General features: G+C 30.6%; 2 protein-coding genes across 2 annotated transcripts; one reads left to right on the plus strand and one right to left on the minus strand.

Annotated features, from left to right (window-relative positions):
• Nucleotides 1-1410: 1410 nt before the first annotated feature.
• On the minus strand, nt 1411-7874 carry LOC108913358 (ubiquitin-associated protein 1). The gene is made up of 3 exons (XM_018718907.1): nt 7706-7874; nt 6343-7638; nt 1411-2060 (listed from the first exon to the last, which is right to left on the minus strand). Exons 2-3 carry the CDS (start codon nt 7624-7626, stop codon nt 1935-1937), a joined length of 1410 nt encoding a protein of 469 aa, XP_018574423.1. The 5' UTR covers nt 7627-7638; nt 7706-7874; the 3' UTR covers nt 1411-1934.
• A 383-nt stretch (nt 7875-8257) lies between these two features.
• Nucleotides 8258-18023, plus strand: LOC108913361 (ras-like protein 1). Its single transcript, XM_018718912.1, has 2 exons — nt 8258-8889; nt 16563-18023. The coding sequence occupies exons 1-2, from the start codon at nt 8494-8496 to the stop codon at nt 16746-16748; spliced, it is 582 nt and encodes a 193-aa protein (XP_018574428.1). The 5' UTR covers nt 8258-8493; the 3' UTR covers nt 16749-18023.
• The last annotated feature ends 5154 nt before the right edge of the window (nt 18024-23177 follow it).

The raw sequence follows: 23177 nt of genomic DNA on the forward strand, positions 1-23177 counted from the left end.
CTCGATCCCAAATCATTGAGGCCAATTTCTAGCCATGAAATAATGGCGCGGTTAAAACATTCGGGATTTTAATGTGTTTATACGGGTAATTGTCAAGAAATAAGATATCAAGAATTATTATTCTTGGGTAATTGTAATGTAAAATAAGTAATTATATCTATACTCAATATTCATATCACGTAGTCCAATTTATTTAAATATATTTCCAATAATTTTTAAAACTCTTGACATAATGTGTCTAATATGCTATCTCTATGATAAATTGATAAACCAAATTTATTTGAGCCACGAGGGTGATACGACGCGGTGGCAAAATAGTCGTGTAGAGAATTATACCTTTATACATATTATGTGCCTTTACCATGGGTTACTTGTATTTTCATCTCATTCTACATCAAGTACTTTTTTGATTTGTACATTTCAGGGCTTAATTGAAATTTGTCGGTGCCCAATGGACTTAATTTACATATGCAATGTATGGTGTAATCCAGTTTGTCTGCTCGAATTATATTCAAACTCTCAACTCAACTAGTTGTCTTGTCACACACAGTTCCAGGGAGTATACAGTCATGAATCAATTCAACTCAACTAATAAGCTATTATTGAAGATGGCATCTAGAGCATGTTTTGACAATAGTGAATAATATTTTTGTTTGTCTTTTTTTTATTGATATACATACAGCACTACATAAAAGGTAGTTAACTCGTCCGCCATTTTGGAGCCCACTTGAAAATAACCGCCGATTTTAAACTGTTTGTTTATTTAAAGCTTCAAGTTAAATTTTTCTGAATATTCAAATAAAATATATACCAGAATATTACTACATCTTAGTTAAGTGTAGGTACAGTGTGTACACATTTTATGAATTACAAAACAAAATGTACCTAATTATTTAGTTATAAAAAAGATGTGAACTTGAGGGTTACGATGGTGTTACCTATACAAGTTTATCGTTTTGCCATTTTCTAAAATTTTTCAAATCATATCAAAAATATAACTCATGAAAATGTTCAAGGAAGGATTGTATATTTGACTACGCATATTCGACATCAGGAATAAATGAATGATGCAGCTGAATACCCATTAATTTTTAATACAAAATAATTCTAATTGAAACCGTAGGAAACATTCACTTTCGGATTTACGATAGATCTATGATTATGATGACATGACGAAGTGGGCTCCAAAATTGCGGATGAGTGCCGTCTTTTATCTAGTGCTATAGATCACCGCTATCTGTCTCTTCAGTTGAAATGAGCGCAGAAAGTATACTGTGCAAACAAGACATTCTACGTTTAATTTGTACAGTTTGCATTGTACAGCTAAAACTGTTCATAAAAAATATTGAAATTATACAAACGCGATTTTTTTAATTTGTTATATTTGATGGGGAAACAAAACAGATGTTATACAAAGATAATTTACTTTATTCATACATATTTCAGAGTATTTTAAATTTACAATTAAGGGTCTTACAAAGCTTAGATATTAAAAATAATTGCAGTGTATAATTACTAAAAATAATTGCTTCAGATTATTTAAAGTAATGAAATATTGAGGAGTCGAGCAAAGTCTTCACATTACATATCTTTAAAATGCATATTAAAGATGACCGTGGGTTCCTTAATCTGTAACTTATCGACACCATTACCGAAACAGAGACAAGCAAGATAATATTTCAACTTTGCACTTTGTTTCATACAAATAAAATTTTACCCCGTAACCTCGCAAAAATTATCTTCTCACAACTTCCAATGGCTCAGTAATCACAATAAAATAGGTTCCGTTGAAATTCCATTTCCTTACAACCGTAAGAAGTTGGTACTTTCAACTTATTCAATTAAAATTTAGGAGCAAATAAATAACTTAAGAACAAATAAATATATTAAAGCTTAAACGATAATAATACAGCACAGCCTCGTAGGAAAGGACCTTACGAAATTAATTTATCCAGGGCTTTATCCCTATCGTTACCACATTGCAGCAATGCCTCGGACACCGCCTTCTCAGAAAAACCCAAGTCCAGGAGATCAGATAAAGCCAGTAAATGTTCCACTATCTAAGGACAGAAACAAAGTGAATTTAAAAAAAATCATTTCTCTTGTGCTTGAAATCATAATATACATGTCAAATTAATGTAAAGTACACCCTGCACAAACCTTATGGATTCAATATGACCTTGACATTGACCTTAGTCATTTAAAAATCAAATCTAATTTTTTAAATACGAACCTTTATTTTTGACCCCAAATTCGGAAAGAGCGCAAAATTTTACGTTTAGATTGGTACTTAAGGCTCTTTTTTGGAATGACCTTTAAGGGTTATTTCGAGGACAAAATATTTTAAATTACGCATCTGAATATCTCATTAGGGGAGCCACCAATTCGAAAATAACCCTTGCAAAAGTAGTTGGGTTCGGAGGGGGACATCGGGTGGTGTCCTTTAATCTGACCTTGACGAAGAAGTCTTAAGTACCTATCTAAACGTAAAATTTTGCGCTCTCCGATATTTCCAAAAAAAGCAAATAAATTAATAGTCATATTGCATTGTACTTTTACAGGGTGTTTTTAAAATAAGTGTATTCCTTCAGAGTGGTGACAGAACAAATTATTTTAGGGAAAAAGTTTTATATGAATGTAAGTTGTAATGCGTTTCATTTTGGAGGAGGAGGTTGTTTGGGGATGATTGATATAGATTGATAAAATTTGGGCCACTGATTTATCGAAGTAGAAGTAAAAATCTCTAAAGGATTCCTCTATCTTACTCTATAGAGGAATCCTTTATGTCTGATGAATCACAAACGTTGTATATTTATCTTTGCAGATAGTACAAAAATAATTCTAATGCATAAGATAGTGCTGGCAATTGAAGTTTTTTGGATAGTCGGTTAACCGGTTACGGATAATTCGGGTTTATACAAAAGCTGAAAACCGGTTATTCGATTCTTCAAATATCTGATTATTCAAATAACCGATTATTCGATAATCTGTTAATTCAAACATCTGAATAATCCGATTCTTTATAGCCACAACTAAATAACACTATAATATAGTCTTAGTGTAATGTAGTTATCAGTGGCAGCTCATTGAGAATAGGTGAAGCATATTCATTGACTAAAAAGAAAAAAAAAGAGCCGCAGGCATAAATTTTCAAATTTTCAAGGTCAAACGGCTTTAAATGAATCTGGAAATTTTTAGTTACATTTGCAATATTTCCGAAATAGTGACGTTCGTGAGAAGGATTTTCATTTAGATTTTCTAAAAAATAGAAATATTAGTTTGGCTTGTGGACTTCTGCAAACATTAATGCACACCGTACATGTATGTTCCAAAGAAGCTTTGTGATTATGACAGCCTCGTGTGACTTTCCCAAAATTGTTAAATCCCCCCTTATTCCACACGTCCGACTTTACACCCACAATTAAACACGGCATGCACAAAAATTTTTTTTAAATAAACACTTCCACAACCACTTATAGGTACTCTGAAGAGAAGCAGAATTCAGACTGTTTCGATCTGCGTCACTTGCGCATACTAAACGTTGTACGGTAGGAGGTTGATGTTTGCGCTCAACGAAGGCAATGTTTTTTTAGAAGGCGTGCACCGCACAACTATTCTGTTTATTTCTGCGTATTAAACAAACAAACACAATACATTTTCAATATAGAATTATACCTAAATTATAAAATTTATATAAAATTAAAAATAATTTTAAATTGGACAATCAAACGGAAATTTTAGGTGAAGCGGTGCGTCACCTGACGAACTGCCACTGGTAGTTATTATTGACATTGGCTACATAGTATATACAAACCTACTACAAAAATTAGGTTGAACTATTAAGGGAAATACAATTTATTTTTAGATTTTATCCTGGGACACCGACACAGATTGGTAAGAAAAACAATTACCCACATCCACATACACCAAATGACAAACCCGTTTATATAAATAAATTGAACAACCCCAGATTATTAAGTGTTTTTTTGTAACTGTTTTAACATTTTCACTTTTAACATTAGATTTAACTTTAAAATTTAAAATATGTGAATATGTGAATAACATCGTATATCCTGTCAGTTTTTCAGTTATTCGAATAACCAGTTTTAGAATATCCGGTTTTAACACTATTCAGCTAACCAGTTTTATCTGAAATTAGTTTTTATGGAACCCTATTAACCGGTTTCACATTTTTCCAGTTTTTTGCCAGCACTAGCATAAACTTCCCCAAACTAACTATATCATTCAATGTGGCCATTTGAACAGAATTTAATAAATTAATTGGTAGATAATTACAAAATATTATCCATGTGTCCATAAAAAGCAAATTGCATTGTTATCAGTATTGCAACTATGTTAACTATGTTATGCGGAGTTATGAAAAATAATTTAGCAAACAGATTGCTTTTGTATAATTTAGCAGCTTCTTATTTTAAAGTCACCATATTTTTTTCATATCACTGTGGTCGAAGCGCTAAACATTACAAAAAAACATTCTATTATTTCTAATAGAAAATTTAAACTTTTACATGATTTTTCAAATATTAACTAATATTGGTATGTACGTATGTTACTAATTGTTAATTATTTTTTTTTATCAACTGATAGACAGCTAAACTAATGAAAAAAATTTAATGAAAACAGACTGCTTTTCTATGATAACAAAGTGTTATTTTAAAGTCACGATATCTTTTTGATATCAATGTGGACAATGTCAAACATTAGAAAAATTGTTTTTAAAAAATTAAAAATGTTCACGATTTATTCAGCATTAACCAATCTTGTATGAAGATACGTTACTAATAAATAATAATTGTAAATCGAAGTGCTAATTTAATATATGTGTTACTATATTTTTTTAAGCAGTGTATGTATTTAATTTGTGAATTTCAGTGTCAATGACATTGTCCTAGTTTATCTGAACTATACTACTGTCACTAGGTAGAGTAGATTTAGGATAACTAAAACAGGGATATACAGAAATATGGTACGTTTCCACTTTTTTTTTCTTATTCAGCCACTGCAGCAGCGAATCGATGCGACATATTAATTTAATCCAAAATAAATAAAATAACAACAAAATTAAACCATTAACAGTTTAAATTTAAGTTGAATTCCATCATGTTCCGAATGCTTCCGAAGTGCAACGGAGATTAGCCACTGCTGTCTTGTTGCAATGTCTCCTGTTACATTTGAAAGCGGATATGACGACTGTCTTCGCTCTTGGTATAAAAAGGAAATAACTTAATACTTCACTATTTCATTTGGTTACAATTTTAGTATAGTCACTGACTTTATCGTTTTAAGAGAGTGTGTTCATAAAGTGCTTTTGTGTGGTGTAAGTGTATAATCTTAAAAAGTTATTTTTATTTCAGTGTTTAGTGTTAGTAGTGTAATTGTGCATTTTAATTTTTAAGATTTTGTGATATTGTGAAAAAGCATGTATACCAATCAAGAAACGGTTGATCTGGTTAGAGCCTACTACAGAAAGATTACCCCGATTATAAGTACTGATTAAGAAAATGTTCGTGATATCGGTTCAATATTCAAGAGATTATGGGAAATTTGAACACCAATATGCTAATGTTGGACGAGAACAAATTCAGAGAATGCGAAATTAGGAACCAGAAATTTTAATGCCATGAAAGAGGATCCTGATACCAATACTTGAAGATTTGCCACAAAATTTCAAGTGCCCTGCTATAAAAATCAGGTGAGTAAACAGATTATTTATTTATTTTTGTTTATTTCATTTCATACTTTATCTTATTTATAAAAAATAATTTTTTTTTGTTTGTGGGATGATAGGTCTTGTGGCGAAAACCCACTCAACAAAACTAATGTGTCAAAGAGCAGTACCTTACGGCATGTGATGTAGAAATTTGCTTTTTGATAACTTTTTTTTTAAATATGAGAGTTGACAACAATGCATAACCCAGTTCCCAGTTGTGCATGCACTGTGACTAAAGCATGCTATGATGTTGTTTAAGGTAGCATTAGCTCAATCAGCAGCAGGGTATAAAAATTACTAAAAATAAAAGGTTAAAAATAAAATTAAGTTTTTCTGATGGAATTTCAAAAAATAAACTATTGATGTGATTTTAAAGGTCAAAGATAGCCTCTGCATAAACATGACCCTCACTCAAACGTACACCCTGTATAGCAAATATTTTTTTGGCAAATTAATATGGACTTTATTATAGGAGTTTTGGCCGACTAGAATAATGTTAATTAATTCAAAATTGACTAGTACATTTATGTTGTGCTAATTCAGGCAAGCAAAAATTATTAGAAATATTTTCGAATTAGAAGCTATAATTCACCTTGATTTAAGAAACTCACCTTCTTATGATCACTTCCTAATATTTTACAACTCCTAGCCACTCTCGACAGTGGGAACCCCATTGAGCTAATAGACCTACACAAATCCTGTTGCGCTTTCGGCAAAGCATTGAATGGATTATCTAGATCGTCGTCCTTGTCCTTAACCCTAGGATACATTACAGCCTCTGTACTCTTAGGCCGACTCGTCTGAGGACTGACATATCCCCTGATATCTGAAGTGTTTGGTAACATATTGTCCAAATGAGAATTTTCTAGTTCCACTTCGAGAGATTTTATGATATCTGGCACGCTTTTACAGTTCGATTTCTTCGACTCTAAAGATGCCGTCTGTAAAACCTGATTATAGCCGGCATTGCTAGGTTTCGAATACAAATAACTCGAATTATAGGATTCATTTTGTCTCAAAATGTCCGGGGAGTAATAATAACCGTTTGTCTGTGAGTAGTCAGATATAACAGGCTGAGCATATGAAACTGTATCTGGAATGCTGTAAGTATAACCTAAGTAATTTGGAATATTCTGTTGCATCTGGCCTACGCTCGCTGACTGACTTGCGACTTGAGGGGTAACTTGGTACTGTTGATACATAGGTGTGTTCATATTAGTATTGTATTTGCCTTCTTCTCTTTTGAGTACTTGCGCTAACTCCTCCATGTCATTGATTGATTTTAGTTCCATGTTGTCGAATGGACTAGACGTATCATTTTCGAAGTCTGAGAGATTAAACGGGCTTTTATCAACTGGTTTACAATTATACTGTTGATTTACAGCCTTTGTTAATGGTATGGGCGTCAGAATATTTGAATAGTTAGTGGAAATCTGCATGGGTATGAGAATGTTGTTAGAAGTCGTATAATTAGTGAAATTCTGATTATTAATACTGGAACTAGCAAATACGATATTCGTATCATTGGAATTATAATTATTGATATTTGGTACAGCCGCAGTTTGATCTACAGTCTTAACCTCCACATTTTCAACAGATTCTATTTGCTTCTCCTTCAGCTCATTTTTCAGTTGTTCGACTTTTGTTTTCCTTTCCTCGAAAGTTGACTTCCTAACACTCTTCCATTCCTTCATTCTTTCCAGGACCGCATTTTCCAGTACAAATTCATAATTTGGCATATTGTCTTGTATGTGTTTGTTAAGGGTAAGTCTCTGGGCATAAGTCATTGCTACATTGATACGGGGAGGAGGTTTGTAATGTTCAGAAATTTTTACCCTAAGATTATCCACATAGGACTCCAAACTTTCATGACCTTGCTTGGAGGCCGAGGCCATGCTTATAACTACCTGAAAATTAAAATTGGTGGTGAATCACATAAATGATTCATTTTTTGGTATTTTATTAAGAACTCACCTTAACCTGCTTATGTTACGCATGAAATAACTCAAAATTTGAAAGAGAACTACAAACAAATTTATGTCATCTCAAACAAATACGTTCTCTAGACTTTTCCTAACTCTTGAAGCAATAAACAACCCTGTTCCTTTTTGTCAAGAAACAAAACTTTCATTTTCTTATCTGTCATTCAATGACATACCATGTTAGTGACTTTCTTGTAAACGTATTAAGTTGGCAGAATTTTTTTACACTGTCGCAAACAGACAAATTCCAAATTTTAATGGAATTTTCGAACACATACAAATAAAAAAATAAAAAATATATACGTAATTATTTACAGACAAATATACAAGTATGAAAGTATGTTGAATCGATTTTTATGAAATCTGTAAGTTCCTTAAATCATTATCAATATATAATAGACATAATTGAATTTTGAACAATTTAATGCATGATGGGCGGATTTCTTAAAAACCTGCAACGTATCAGTTGGTGTTGGTAATATAATGGAAATCCCTAAAACTAGTGGCTTTTTTTTAGTAACTAACTAGTAATAGAAATATTTTTGACGTTCTTCGTAACTTTTGTTACCGTTCTCTGCAATTGTTTCATCTTGATTACAATTAATTAAAGTAATTTACTGAGTATATGAATGTTCTTAATTGCTGCATTTTTAGTGTGTTGTGTGTATCTCTTATTATGCAGGGATAGCGACAGTGGGGAGCCACTCAAATCCGAACTGAATAGTTTAAAAGTCTGCTTACAATATTTTTTTCAAGAAAAATTTCCGGTTTACTGAAAAAATGACTGAATATAAGCTAGTGGTGGTTGGAGCCGGTGGCGTTGGAAAGTCAGCATTAACCATACAATTAATTCAAAACCACTTTGTAGACGAATATGACCCAACTATAGAAGATTCATATCGAAAGCAGGTAGTCATAGATGGTGAGACGTGCCTTCTAGACATTCTCGATACGGCAGGCCAAGAGGAGTATAGTGCTATGAGAGACCAATACATGAGAACAGGTGAAGGATTTCTCTTAGTATTTGCTGTGAATTCAGCAAAAAGTTTTGAGGATATAGGGACTTATCGAGAACAAATTAAACGTGTTAAAGATGCAGAAGAGGTACCGATGGTCCTTGTTGGGAACAAGTGTGATTTACCGGCTTGGGCTGTAGATATGAATCAAGCTAGAGAGGTAAATACAACATCTTGTATAATTATAATTCTGTATTTTGGAGTGCAAATTTAAGTTTCAATTAGGTACCATTTATATATTTTGCTCTTCTGATTAATATGACTATTAAATGAGTCAACTTTTATTTGTGGGGCAAGAATTAATTTGATTTGAAATTTTATTTTCTATTATGAATCATTTCATTATACCAATCAAAATGAGATTTAAGTTTTTTTATTAAATAGCTGTTTTACATTGACAATTTATTCATCAATAGTGATGGGAGATTTCAAGTGAAAAATCGAGTGGTACTCGATTATTGAGATCACTCGAGATATCTCGAGATGTTTACTCCCACCACTCGAGTGATTATTACCCTACGGTTGCACCCCAAAATGTTAGTGCATACTGCAAATAGTCACTGATTGCGTAACCTTTTTTTTAGAATAAAACGAAAAAGTAGTTAGGTTTTGAAGTGCGTGAGCTTTTTTTTAGCTGCGCTTATAAGTAATATATGACTAATACAAACATATTTGTGCGCCGCTGGGATGAAAACGACCAATATCTCGTATCTCGAGTGATCACTCGATTATTAGAAGTACTCGATTACCGATAACTCGATTATCAAAATTGGTCGATTATGCCCATCACTATTCATCAATAAATTGATGAAGTTCTTCATCAAATAATTCACGAATTTATTGGTAAACAGTGTGGTTTTACACTGCTACAGACTTTGTCAAGTTTTTTGACGTATGAATCAGTTGTACCAATTAATCAAAGAAGCAAAAAAATTTCAAAAAAGTCACCTTTCCACTCATAATTGTAGTGATACAACAGCGGTACAGTTCTGACACATATTATATAAATATTAGTTTTTGTAAATAACAAATCAGTAAAAACAATGCAAAACTAGCACGACGCCACACAATTATTTACATATTCCAATAACATAACCTCATTACTGATCTGAGGCTGGAAATCTGTTGGGTTGGTACTTCCAAACTTCACGAAGAAATTGACGAAAATTAGAACATGCTCTAATTCGTCAAGAAGTTGATGAATAAATTGATGAAGTTATTTGACAGCTAATTTGGTGCATTACACTTGTCCAATTTCTTGATGAAGCGACTTCATCAATTAATTGATCAATAAATTGTCAATGTAAAACAGCTTTAAGAAAATAAAAAAATCCAATGTACACTTCAAATTTAATACATATCTTAGCATAAATAGGTAATTTTGTCTTATTTTAATTCATATTTCGAAAACAATTATTAAAACGGTTATTTTTTATCTTCCATAAGTTTTTTCAAATTGATTTTTTCATTATCTTGTGTTACGTATTTATAGATACCTATATTTTGTATGAAAAAAGTGTTATATTTATAAAATTATCTTCGCCTGGATTTTTGCCTTACAAAAAATCTCACCATGAAAAAAGCAGCATAAATAAAACATACACATCGCTATATCGCTTCACTTTAAGATAGTGGGGAAGTACTTAATGATGTCCATTTTTTACTCTATTCATGTGGGTATTTTTTCAGACTTTCAGATTTTTGATTAGGCAAAAACAATTTCATAAAAACAACTCATAAGTGATTCCTCTGAGGCAAGGATTAATTTATGTAATTTTTAAATGCCAGACAAAGACGAAGAGATAAAGATGTTAATCCTGGCTTCTCCATAACTTCAGTGTAGAGAAAGTTATCATATTCATTTCCTATTGTTTATATTTTAGATCCAATAGGTATTTTTTTAGTTAATTATGCAACCCTTACAACTTTTCACTATTTCTTCAAATTACTCTGCTTAAATTTTATGATGTTCTGATTCAATAAAAAAGCCCTTTTTATTTTATGTGTGTGAATGACATCATATATTGCAGATCACTTTTCAAAAATCTAACAAAACTATCGTTAGCTACAAATAAACAAAAAATTTTTTTTTTTTTTAATGCAACAACTAATAGTTACCTATAGGTAGATATATAATTTTATTATTAAGTTTAAGAAATTTAATTTGATCATAGAAACTAATAAACTGTCGATGTTTATTAATCAAGTCGCTACCTACTTGAAATTTCTAAATAAACACTAGAAATTAATCTCGAAATTAATTTAACATTGTAAGTGCTTAACAGTTATTTCCAAATAAAATTAGTAGGTTAATATATAAAACCATGAAATTGTTCAACTAACAGTATTATGGGAAACAACTACTCTGGTCTACAGATTAGTAGGTAGCTCTCTGCCAGTAGGTACAAAGGAATGCTTTGTGCCAGTAGACATTGAATAGCAATGATATTTAATATATGTTGTAGCTTATATTTCACCCACACCATTAAAGTGAATGCATTTTTTCAATTAGTTTTATTTGTCACCGATAGATTTTTCATAATTAATAAAGCAATATACATACTGTGTGTCCACGGATAGAGAAAGAGAGAAAACTTTCTAATGTGTATAGTCCACGGGCCCAGACCCTTTTTTTTCTTTGATTAATAATAAGCTGAATTTTGGGGAACAGCTTCGTTTTGACGAGACGCCCAACTTTTCTCTCTACGAAAATTCTCGAAAACGGTAGCTAATAAAGCGCGGGGGTATCAAACATGTCGATTTGGTGAATGATCAATATTTATTACTAACAAGTAGTTTTTTACTTAAATCGCATGATAATTGTATGAAAAACTCTAAAAAACTTTTGTTTTACACGTTTAATGGTTTTTCCGAAGCGTCTCCCACTCTTAACATGTTAAAATAATATGATCTTAGAAGTTATTAATAACCACTTAATTTTTTCACAGATGCTTGGTAATTATTATTATAATTCATTGACATTTTTGTCCTACACGTAAAATGGAAGGTTTTCCTCGGTTTTCCTAGTCCTACACTGGGAAAGTGTCATTTCCACAGGTATAATTTTCTCATTAATAACAACCTAATTTTCTTTTTGAGAACGATGTTTGAATCAAGATTTTACCAATGTCCTACAAAAAAGTGGAAGCTAGTGATGAAAACAAATAAAATTATACTGGAAATCGTAACTCTACATTGATGTTGAGAATTGTATTATAAATAAATATACATAAGGATATATACCTGTGACACATACTTACATATGCTTACACACACCAACCTATCCTAACTAACTTATGTACTTTTATAATTTAATTTTCAATAAAAATTATGAAAAAATTTTATTGAAGTTTATAATTTTTTTTTTGAAAAAACTTATTTATCTATATAATAATGAATTCTTCAATAATCTTTATAAGTTTTTTTTAAATTAATGAATTATCGAATGTTTCACCATTGGTGAAAATAAAAAATTTCAAAATTCCCGCACCAATCAGGATTATTTTGGCGGTTTGCCCACGTTTTATTTTAGAGAGAATCAAGTGTGTTTCAGTCGTCCACGTTTTTGTGCTTTTTTTTTAGTGACTATGGAGTTCTTATGCAAATTATTGTGCGATAATCCGAATTTCCGAGAAAATAAAAAAATTCTCTAAAGTAATTCTGATTGCTTGCAAACAATATAATATAATATTTTATAGTAATAAATTCACTTTTTGTTATTTTCATACAAAAAATGATTATTTTATTAATAGATAAAGGAGCTGTTTATTGAATATCACACATGAGCGTGGTTATTGAATAATTTTAGTAGTAAAAGTTAATGCAGAATAACAAAATTAATAACTATTAACTATTTTTGTGTATAAATTTTTTTTTAAAGTAATAAAATTAATTAATCTACTTAATTAATTTAAAGTTAATTATATTAAAAGGTATTCAGTTACTGAAACGGGTTCAGTAAGTAACTCCTTTAAACTTGAGATAAAAATGTATATTTCTTTGTTTAATATACCTACTCAAAAATACCTTGTATTCAAAATTTTTTTCTATTATTTCTAGAATAAAAATTAAAAGTAATACAACATACTATAAAAACATTTACATATGATTTTAAAATATAATATAAAATTCATCGGTTTTGCTCGACCTGGCTCGATAAGGGTAGTTTGCTTAATATATCCCCCCCCCCCCCTAAACTCCCTGGGGGGTTACTAAACTATTTTTCTACTTTGTGACATCATATACTGATCATATGTGCATAGAAAGTTAAATATACACTTTTTTTCGACGACATAGAGGAAAATCGCTTAGGTTTAGTTCGCTAAGCGCTTGATAAGGATAAAGTTTGTTTATCACTCACCCCCCAAACTCCCTGGGGGATCAGTAAACTATTTTTCTTTTTGGGATGCAAAAATTGCATTATTTTGGCGAAGTATGGTCATATATAATCACAAGAAGATATAATGCTGATTTCGAAATTCGCAATTTTAAATAATTTTATATAATTTTTGTAGGACTAGCAATACATACTCATTTTTTTGTAGGATATAGTTTTTTTTTTATTAAAAATTCCCTTAAATATCATTTGGTTTCTTTGTCCTACAGTTATTAATGAGAAAATTGTACCCGTGAAAATGACATTTTTCCAGTGTAGGACTAGGAAAACCTTCTATTTTACGTGTAGGACAAAAATGTCACTGAATTATAATAATAATTACCAAGCATCTGTGAAAAAATTAGGTGGTTATTAATAACTTCTAAGATCATATTATTTTGACATGTTTAGAGTAGGGCTTGCAATCCCGGTATACCAGGATCCCGAAATAGCGAGATCCCGCACCAATTTTTAAATATGGGATTCCGGGATTGTGCACAGGTGCTTCCACCATCCCGGTTTGGCGTCGTTGATTTCACACGTGGCCCGACCACGACGCACAAAATAACTTTGTTTTCTTCGTTGTTAGTAGTAGTAGTCTGTCACAGAATAATTAACGTATATGTTCTAGAGGAAAGTATCTAGAACTAGCCTATATTTGTCTAAAATCTGTAATTCCCAACAAGTGTCGAGGCCGAGAGAGCTTTTTCTGCTACCAGTTATCTAGTAAATGACATACGGAGCTCGTTATCAGACCACAGCGTAAATATATTGTTTTCTTCGGAAATATTTTCAGCAAAACCAATAAATAAAAATAAATAATTTTTTCAATTAATATTAATTTCGTTATTTTATATTAAATATATATATATATATTTTGTTTATGTTGTACATCTTAAGCCGTGTTGGGGTGCGTAATACAGCCTAATCTGCATAATTATTTTTGTTTGGTGTTCAAAAAAGAAATTTTTTGTGGTATATTGAAAATAAATGATATAAGTTTAATTTTATACTTGTTTTAGTTAATACATAAAAAATGTGGATATTATAATACAATAATATATCATATTATCGCGGGATCCCGTTTATACCGAGATCCCACGGGATTTTAAAGTCAAGTGCCGCAAATACCGGGATTTTCAAATCATTGCGGGATTGTAAGCCCTAGTTTAGAGTGGGGGACGCTTCGGAAAAACCATCGAACGTGTAGGACAAAAGTTTTTTCGAGTTTTTCATACAATTATCATGAGATTTAAGTAAAAAACTACTTGTTAGTAATAAATATTGATCATTCACCAAATCGACATGTCCCGCGGACTAGTAGGTTTAAAACAAAAAATCACTCTTTATAAAAACGTCTGCTTGTCTTGAAACTACAATTTTGAATACCAGATTTGAGATTGCAATAGAGGGGACATCAAAAATAACATTTTTAATCACTTATTTCGATTTCTTTTTCGTCTTTTTAGAAATATTATCTAAACTGTGATTTATTACAAAAATTTTGCAAGGAAGTATAATAAACATTTTTCCCAAAGTAGGTATATCTTTATTTTTATTTTCAAATAAGCTAACTAGTTTTAATAATTCAGTAATATTGGAATAATACAACAGCAAGTAGCATGTTCTAAATAAATAAATGTCAAATTGTTGACAGTTATGTGCATGAAAGTGAAATTAGAAAATGCTTACGTTAGAACAAAGAATTTATATCGTTCTATGTTAAGGCTTAGGACAAACAAGCTATATGGCAGTTGTGAGACAATTCCATGTAATATGGCCTGATGTTCATCTCACGGATAACATTTCCAATTTGAGAAGATCTGTTTCTTAACGACAATATTGGGAAATTTCTAGCCGGATCCATCGCCATTAAAGTCAAAGCATCATGTTCATTGTGCTCTTTTTTTACATTTGTTTTAATTCAAAACCAGTTCTCGTGAATTTCATTATAATTTTTTTTGCGCCGTTATCCGTGAGATGGAAATCAATCATATTTCATGGAATTGTCTCACAACTGCCATATAGCTTGTGTCCTTAGCCATAAAATAGGACGTTATAAATTCTTTGTTCTAACGTAAGCAGACTCTAATTTCACTATCGAGCACAAGTCAAAATTATAACATAACTATCAACAATTTGACAGATCATTTCATTTATTTAGAACAAGCTATTTGCTGTTGCATTATTCTAATATTACTTAATGATTAAAACTAGCTAGCTTATTTGAAAATAAAAATAAAGATATAAGAATTTATAAGTAATTAGCTACGAAATTACCTTCTTTGGGAAAAATGTTTATTAGATTTTCTTGCACAATTTGTGTAATAAATCAAGCTTTAGATAATTGTTTTTAAAAAAATCAAAAAAAAAATCAAAATTGAAGTACTTAATTCAAAATGTTAATTTTGATATACCTTGTATTGCAATCTCAAATCTGGTATTCAAGATTGTAGTTTCAAGACGAGCAGGTCGTTTTTATAAAGAACGACTTTTTATTCTAAACCTACACATAAAGATTTCTCTCTTCCGAACTCTATCCGTGGACACACTGGTACCGGGTGTTTCAGAGTTGAAGTCCGCTAAGCAAAATATGTAAAAAAGTTCACATAAACATGGATCCGCAAGTGCTTCGTTTCCGAGTACAGGGTGTTAATTTTTTTTTTAAATTGAGTTTTTTAAAAAAACGCTAGCCGATTTGAATAAAATTTTTATGGTTTATTAAAACAATTATTATGCATCAACTGGACCGATTAGATTTGATCCAGAATTTTCAGGGGCTTACCCAGCGAGAAAATCGTTTTTTTTTTTGTAATATTCAAATAAACCTTAAAAATTTCATTCAAATCGGCCAAAGCGTTTTTTTAATTATTTTAAGCAAAACGTTTTATATGGACCTGGGTCATAGTTTGCTTCGTTATTGAGGTACTGGATATTGAAATTAGAAAATATACACATTTTCTGAAGTATCTCTGAAGATGTTTGATGACTAATTTATCTAAGTAGAAGTAAAAAAAGTTGACATAATTATGTTAATGGAGAAACAAGACACCTCTAGAAACCTCAGAACTTCAACAGCAATGAACATTCTCCAAATTCCATTAGTGCTTTTTATTACCAGTGGCGACAGAATTTATTTAAAAAGTTTTAGCTTTTACCAGAAAAAAATGTGACAATTAGATAATGGACAAAAAAAGAATACTTTTTTAATTTAGGTATCCAGTATAAGCCATTTGTGCAAGTCAATAATTAACATTAATAGCTTCAGGAAAAGCCTTTTACCAATATATTTTCACATACCAAATTTCATTTTAATTGTTCCAAGCTTTTCCGGTTTGTAACTGATTAAATTTTTGCAGAATTTTAAGAATCTAAGACATGCATTTCACGGACACCCTGTATATGTATTAGCCATCTAGCTAAATTTGATAAATCGTTGAACATGATTTCTTTTTTAGATTGCAAAACAGTATGGTATTCCCTTCGTGGAGACATCAGCAAAAACGCGGATGGGAGTGGACGATGCGTTCTACACGTTAGTCCGAGAGATCCGCAAGGACAAATCCAGTAGAGGTAAACGGTCCCATAAGTACATCGGGGCGCACGGTCGCGTACCCTTCAAGTTGCGGTGCTCAATCCTATAGAGCAAAGGACACGTTACTATCGATCTCTCTTCGGATCAAGTGATAATCTGAATGGCAACGCACGCTATCTAACCGTTGTCAAATTACACATTTAAAAACTGACAGTTGGTGTGAGTGTATCATGTATATTCAATTTCAAAGTGCAGAGTGATCAACCGGGAAGAAGCTTACTATGGAAAACAATTCTCCTATCATCGTCTAGCTTTCCACACAATAGTATATTATTGTTCTAATCAATTACTCAAAAGTTGCAGTAAAAAAATTCAAAGCCATCTCATAGATATTATAATTGCTGTAAAAGTTAATGGCAAAATGTTGCTTCTTCGATATATTGTATACTTTCTTTACGCACACTGTTGTGATGTCGTTTTTATGCATTATTTTTTTGTAATTGTTAAAGAGGGTTGGATCGGGCTGACTTTTTCTTTTTATCTAAATTTGTCCTCGTGTCAAGTTAGGCGATCTAAAATGAACATTAGTTGTAGCCGCTTAGGTAAGTAGTTCAATGAAACTTATTTTTTCTTTTCCTTCCATTACGATGTTGTCGAATAGTATCTAAAGCGGTTATTTTCAGTGATTCAATAAAACCGTTGGAATGCTAGGGTGTATATCAATCTTTGAAACTAAGAATTTGTCTAGTTTCCATGGATTTTTTTTTATGTCCCAGTTGCAATCGGTTATTATTTATTACAATGAATATTAAAAAAGGAGAAATGACATTTTTTCATATTTTCAATTTTGGTGTTTTAATTTTAGCTTGGAGTTTTTACAATAACTTTTTTAATTACAAAAATAGAAATAAAGTTGATGTTTTTCACCATTACCGATTTTGTACAGTTTTGGAGCAAAATTATTTAGATTTATTTGTATATAATGAAACATATGTATATGAAAGATAAAATATGTTCCATTTATAAGTTACAAAAACAATGTAATCAATAAAATCATCAAATGAATGATATTAGAGTTTAATCAAAAATTCAACATATTCGAAAATATTTTTTGAATTTTAAATGATTCAAATGTTATTTTATTGTAAATAAAACAATTATGCCTTATATGTAAAGAATCGAAAATAAAAACAAAATCATTACAATAAAAATAAAGTAGGTACAGTATAATTTTGATAGTCCGGACAGATATAGTTTTTATCCCACCCGGATTGTTGAATTGTCCGAATTGTAGAGGTGTTTTTGAATAGTAATAAAAACTATGGATTTACAGTGCAAATGTATTTATTACAAATGTTTTAAATGAATATAAACAGAAAACAATGTGGAATCTCTTATTATTTCATAATAAAAGTATATAAGTAAAAAAAGTATTAAAATATGTATGTACAAAATAAAATGCATACATATGTTGTAAGCAGCTTTTAGACATGACAATACACGAAACATACATTTATTTTTTCTAAAAAGAAGTTATTTTTAACGGATTTATATATTTTTTATGCTTTTCATGAACTGTCTCTTAATTTTTGAAGCAATAGGTCATGTAACTGCATATCATTCTCTTCTGTCCACTGGACACGTATAGAAAAGGCTTTTACAGCATCCCCGTGTTTAATCTTTGAAGTGCATTCAGCTTCAGCAATATTTTCTTCATTATCTCCGTTAGTGCATTCATTTTGATTTTTCATCTGTACCTCCTTAAGAATTTCTTGTCTTGTAAGTTCCTTGACGTTTCCATCCAAGCCTAATGCCCATGTGCTTATTTGTTCATCGCTCAAATTCCCATCAATAGCTTTCAGAGATTCTTTTATAATTTCCATGTCTGAACACCTGCCATCAGTACATTGCTGCTTTTGGAGTTCACTAAATGGAATGAGATCTTCATCTTTCCATTCCAATGTTGCTTCTTTCCAAAGTGCCAATTAGCTTTTCATAATATTTTTTTTTTGCTTAAACTTTTCCTATACGACACCTTAATGTTTTGAATTAAATTTTGATCCATTGGTTGGATCAGTGCTGTGTAGTTCGTTGGCAGGAGCAAAACTTTAAAATTTGAATCAAAATTTATTTCCTGTTCCGACATGTGTGATATAGCGTTGTCCAGCAATATTAATGCTCTAATCGGTAAATTACTGTTATTACTGGCTTTTAAATGATTTTAGAAATAATCTTTTTGTCATCCTTCCTCTATATACTCTGGTAGCTTAACATTTTAAAAAGACCTTGGGTTTTTTACTTTTCCAATTACCAACAGTGGAAGTTTATGGGTCCTTGGACATTTCTCGCCCAGGAGCAGATTTTTCTTCTGCATGTACCCATGTTTGATCGGGCAAAACTCGCAAGTATGCAGCTGACTCATCGGCGTTATAAACTTGATCTCTGCTAATTTCATTTCACTAGAAACTCGTTCTCTGCATACTTTTAAGAAACGATTCCCATGCCTTCTTTTAAATTTGTCCGGCCATCCTGAACTAGCGAGGAAATCATTATTACCTGTTAATTGTTCGTAAAAACATTTTGCTTTGGTGCGCAAAATATCGGATGATGTAGGAACGTGTTTGCTACGTTGTTTTAGAAACCATATATATATATATAGTGTTTGTTCTATTTCAGGATTTTCACTTTTTCATTACTCTCCTTTGTCGAATCCATGAACTGACTGGGCTTTGTTTCTTTTAATATCACACAGAATTGATTTTGGAATATTAAATTTCCTAGGTACTTCCCTTAAATGAGTACCTGTTTTAAGACTATCTAGAATTATACATTTTTGCTGAAGGGAATAATATTTCAACTTCTTAAAAACTTCCATATATTTTTTGAAACTATTTTTTAAATTTTGGTTGATTAAAACAATCCATTTTTTTCTAAACCAAAAATCATCCCTTATATTTAAAGAACATTAGTTAAAAATAAAAGCACTAAAATAAAAAAAAATTGAAAAAGCAAACTGACTATATTTTTTTAATATTGATTTAGGTTTCGTTATGTAAATGTAAATAAAAAATAATGCAATTTTCTCCAAAAAAAAAAAGGTTATTTGATATTTAAATAAGAAAAATATATTGGAAGAAAAAAAATCCATCCGTGCTAATTTTTTTAGGTCACAATACAATTTTTTAAATAATTGTACTTTGTTAAATATTTATATCTTAAACACCGGAAAAAACGTTGGGAAATTAAAAGAGCAAATTGATTTAGAGCTTACATGGAAAATTTTTTAATTCTACAAATGTTAGGGGATTTTTCTCATACATGGAATTTTATTTAAGTTTCACTTGCAATAAATCTGTTTATAAGATGTCACCACTGGATTGGCCTAAATTGTTGCATCGAAATGAATATTAAAAAGTAGAAATGTCAATTTGCTTATAGTTTCAAATATGCTTTAATTTTTAACGTTCTCACTTTTTTTTAATTAGATAATAGAAATAAATTATATAATTCAGAAAAAATCCACATATTTTTCACACGATATTTTTTAAATGCTGGCTAATTAAAATGTTATTTTATTCTAAATCAAAAGATTGTCCCTTACATCTAAAGAAACCAACTTATAAATAAAAGCACAGTAATTAAAATATTGAAAAAATACAAAAATTTATTGATATTAAAATAACTATTTTCTCCTAAAAGTTAAGCGTGCTCAGATTCAGGCAAGCAAAAATTATTAGAAAAAATAAAACTTCATGTTCAAATTTTTTGGGAGCTACTGTATAATTTTCGAAATATTTATATTCTTTAATGTTATATGTTATACAGGGTGTCCCATTGTAATGTACCAGGCTGCATAATTCTTTTAATTTGACTTATAAATATTTCAAACAAAAGTTATCAGGTTTCGAGGGGTCAAATTATGGTGACCTTGAAGTCAATTATCAAGGTCAACCTTAATTTTTTAAATGGACACCTTGTATATTGACAAATTTGGGAAATGTTGATTACCCAAAAGCGTAAATTGATAGAACTTACATTTTGTCAATCTGGGAATTTTTTAAAATCTACCTGAAAACTTGAAAATGCCAGGGAACTTTTTTTGTTCAAAAATTGGTATACACCTTGAAACACGTTCAAAGGAGTATTTAAAATTCCCCTCAAATGGGAAAATTGCAATATTTTTTATAAATCCTTAATTCCCCACTAAATATTATCTGTTTCAGGTTTTAATACGACAAAATGATAACTTAATTTCCTCTAATAATACCCAATTACTATGATTAACCTTTCTCCAGCCTTAGATTACCAATGAATGGATGACTAATGTTTACTTTAGACTTAATGATCCATTTAAATCTCATAGCTGTTGGTGTATCGGTATATCCAATAATTGTGTTCCTCTCATGTACTTAAAATGCAAGTATATTTAACAGAATCCTCATAGCTTAGATCTTAAGTGTACGAACCGAGAGATTATTACGATAGCATTTCAGTATTAGGACCTGCTCAAGGGTTTTATTGAATTTCTGGCGATATAACGTGCTGTGTAAAATACTCATATAACAATTTTATGTTAGCAAAAGGGGCAGGTATTCTTCGCTGGGCGATATCTTGCGCATACTCGTATTTTCCGTTCTCTGAACGCTACATATCAATATTGTTGACACATTGCGCCTTTGATTGTCTTCTCCAGACCAGGCCAACAGCTTATCAAAAGGCATGATATAAAACAAATTTTATCAAACAGAAAAAAATTGAGTTGCAGATTTTGATTATATCCAAAATTTTTATTAAAACAAAAAATGCCTTTTTATATCAAATAAAAAAAAATGTGTAATTTAATTGATTTCAATTGTAGATATCAAAAAATTATATAAAAATATGCGCCATTTTATTGAAATTGGCACTACTCATACATAACAAAAGAAAGTATCATCGTTCTGCATCGTCATTTGATTTCGCTACATCTATTTGAAGTAAGAATTTACAGGAATTTTAATTTTTTTTAGCAATTTAATGCTGTCAGTTTTGTCGGTTACAGTATTTTAAAAACGCACAATTGGCCAATTTACATTTTTCTGTCAGTGGCAGTGCAATGTGTTAATATCTTGGGCAGAGCATATCAATTTCTGTGCACAATTTATTGAAGTTTGTCTTGGAAGAATTATTATTCTCCCAGAATTTCGGTCTCAATCCTCTTTAACAAATGTATATATCAAAATTTAATAAAGTTTAAGCAATGAGAATATTACATCCGAGAGGTGTGATTAATGTCTCGGAATTACAAAATTTTATTCTCCATTTTCTATATGAGATTTTTCTTAATGTTCTACTAATATAGATATATCTGCCTTCATATATACAAGAAAAGAAAAAATATATGTAGCAATTACTAGTTATTAGGTAATATCTTACTAAACCTCTCTTATTAATAAAATGTTAAATATTTAAATTTTGTTTCTTTGGCCTTCGTAACCCCAATTCTTTTAAAAACGTGCGGTAAACTTAGGATAAGTTAAATTTTGAACTTAACTTCAAGTGAAAGTCAGTTTTTTAGGAGTTTCCCGCTGGCTACAGGAATGACTGAATTGGAGTGATTTTAATGTCGAGGTGAATTTGTGTGTAGGGGTGGCAAATCAACAGATGGTCTTCAAAGGCAAATGACTTTTTTAATAATAATTTAATTAATTGTACACGGTGTCTCAAACTCGATAGTATGGACCTACTATGCGAATTCAAAAAATTAAAATAAAATTTGGGACACGTGGTGTTAAATGGAATGATGGTGTTAAATGGGATTTGACAGAAACCACTAATGACGTCATCAATTATATTTCTTACAGAAACATACCCAAATTTTTTTCCTGTTAAAAAGCTCTCTTTTTTCTAATAAACTTTTATTAGAAAAATTTTTCTATATTACCTACTTCCCGTATTAAAATTATAAGCAATAGTGTCCTAGAGTCTCAAAACAAATACCACCTAAAAATCACATTAGCGGTGGAAGGATCAAGTAGTGGTTGGAAAATAATAATTGAATGTTTGTTGTTTAAAGTGCATAAATATCACAAAGTACTTGTTATTACTCAATACGAATGTCAAACATATATATTGATATGGATCACACCCTTCAACTTCACAAAGTTGACCTGGCTGTAGTACTTTGATGTTTTTTAGGGTTTCGTAATTCTGGGGGTAGGTGGTGAAATACGTATTGGGTGGTATCATTTATTGTTTTTGAGTTATAAGGTGATTCTCACATTTTGGCATTATTGACATAACCCCTCTTTTTACACTAGATATGGTAAAATTGTTTAAACATTCTATACGCTTTTTTTAAGCACATGCTATGAGAAAAATAATTTTGAGTTGTAACTTGTAAGTATTTTTACTATGTATTTTGAAATTAATAAAAAATGTGTTAATAAATAATCAATACCTTGAGAATTTTTTTGAAAAGGTCTAGGAATATTGAAAGTAAGACAAATTCTGTTAGACAACAAAGAGAAATTACATCCCTAATAAAAATTCCATATAT

Source organism: Anoplophora glabripennis, unplaced genomic scaffold (genome assembly GCF_000390285.2).
Source record: "Anoplophora glabripennis isolate ALB-LARVAE unplaced genomic scaffold, Agla_2.0 scaffold843, whole genome shotgun sequence".
Classification (NCBI taxonomy): domain Eukaryota; kingdom Metazoa; phylum Arthropoda; class Insecta; order Coleoptera; family Cerambycidae; genus Anoplophora; species Anoplophora glabripennis.

Bases quoted from the DNA above. Each gene is read 5' to 3' on its own strand.
- LOC108913358 (XM_018718907.1), bottom strand. From the start codon at position 7,626: ATGGCCTCGGCCTCCAAGCAAGGTCATGAAAGTTTGGAGTCCTATGTG. The intron at 2,061-6,342 runs GTGAGTTTCTTA...TTCTGTCCTTAG, and splicing joins TAGGAAGTGATCATAAGAAG to ATAGTGGAACATTTACTGGC.
- LOC108913361 (XM_018718912.1), top strand. From the start codon at position 8,494: ATGACTGAATATAAGCTAGTGGTGGTTGGAGCCGGTGGCGTTGGAAAG. The intron at 8,890-16,562 runs GTAAATACAACA...TTTCTTTTTTAG, and splicing joins ATATGAATCAAGCTAGAGAG to ATTGCAAAACAGTATGGTAT.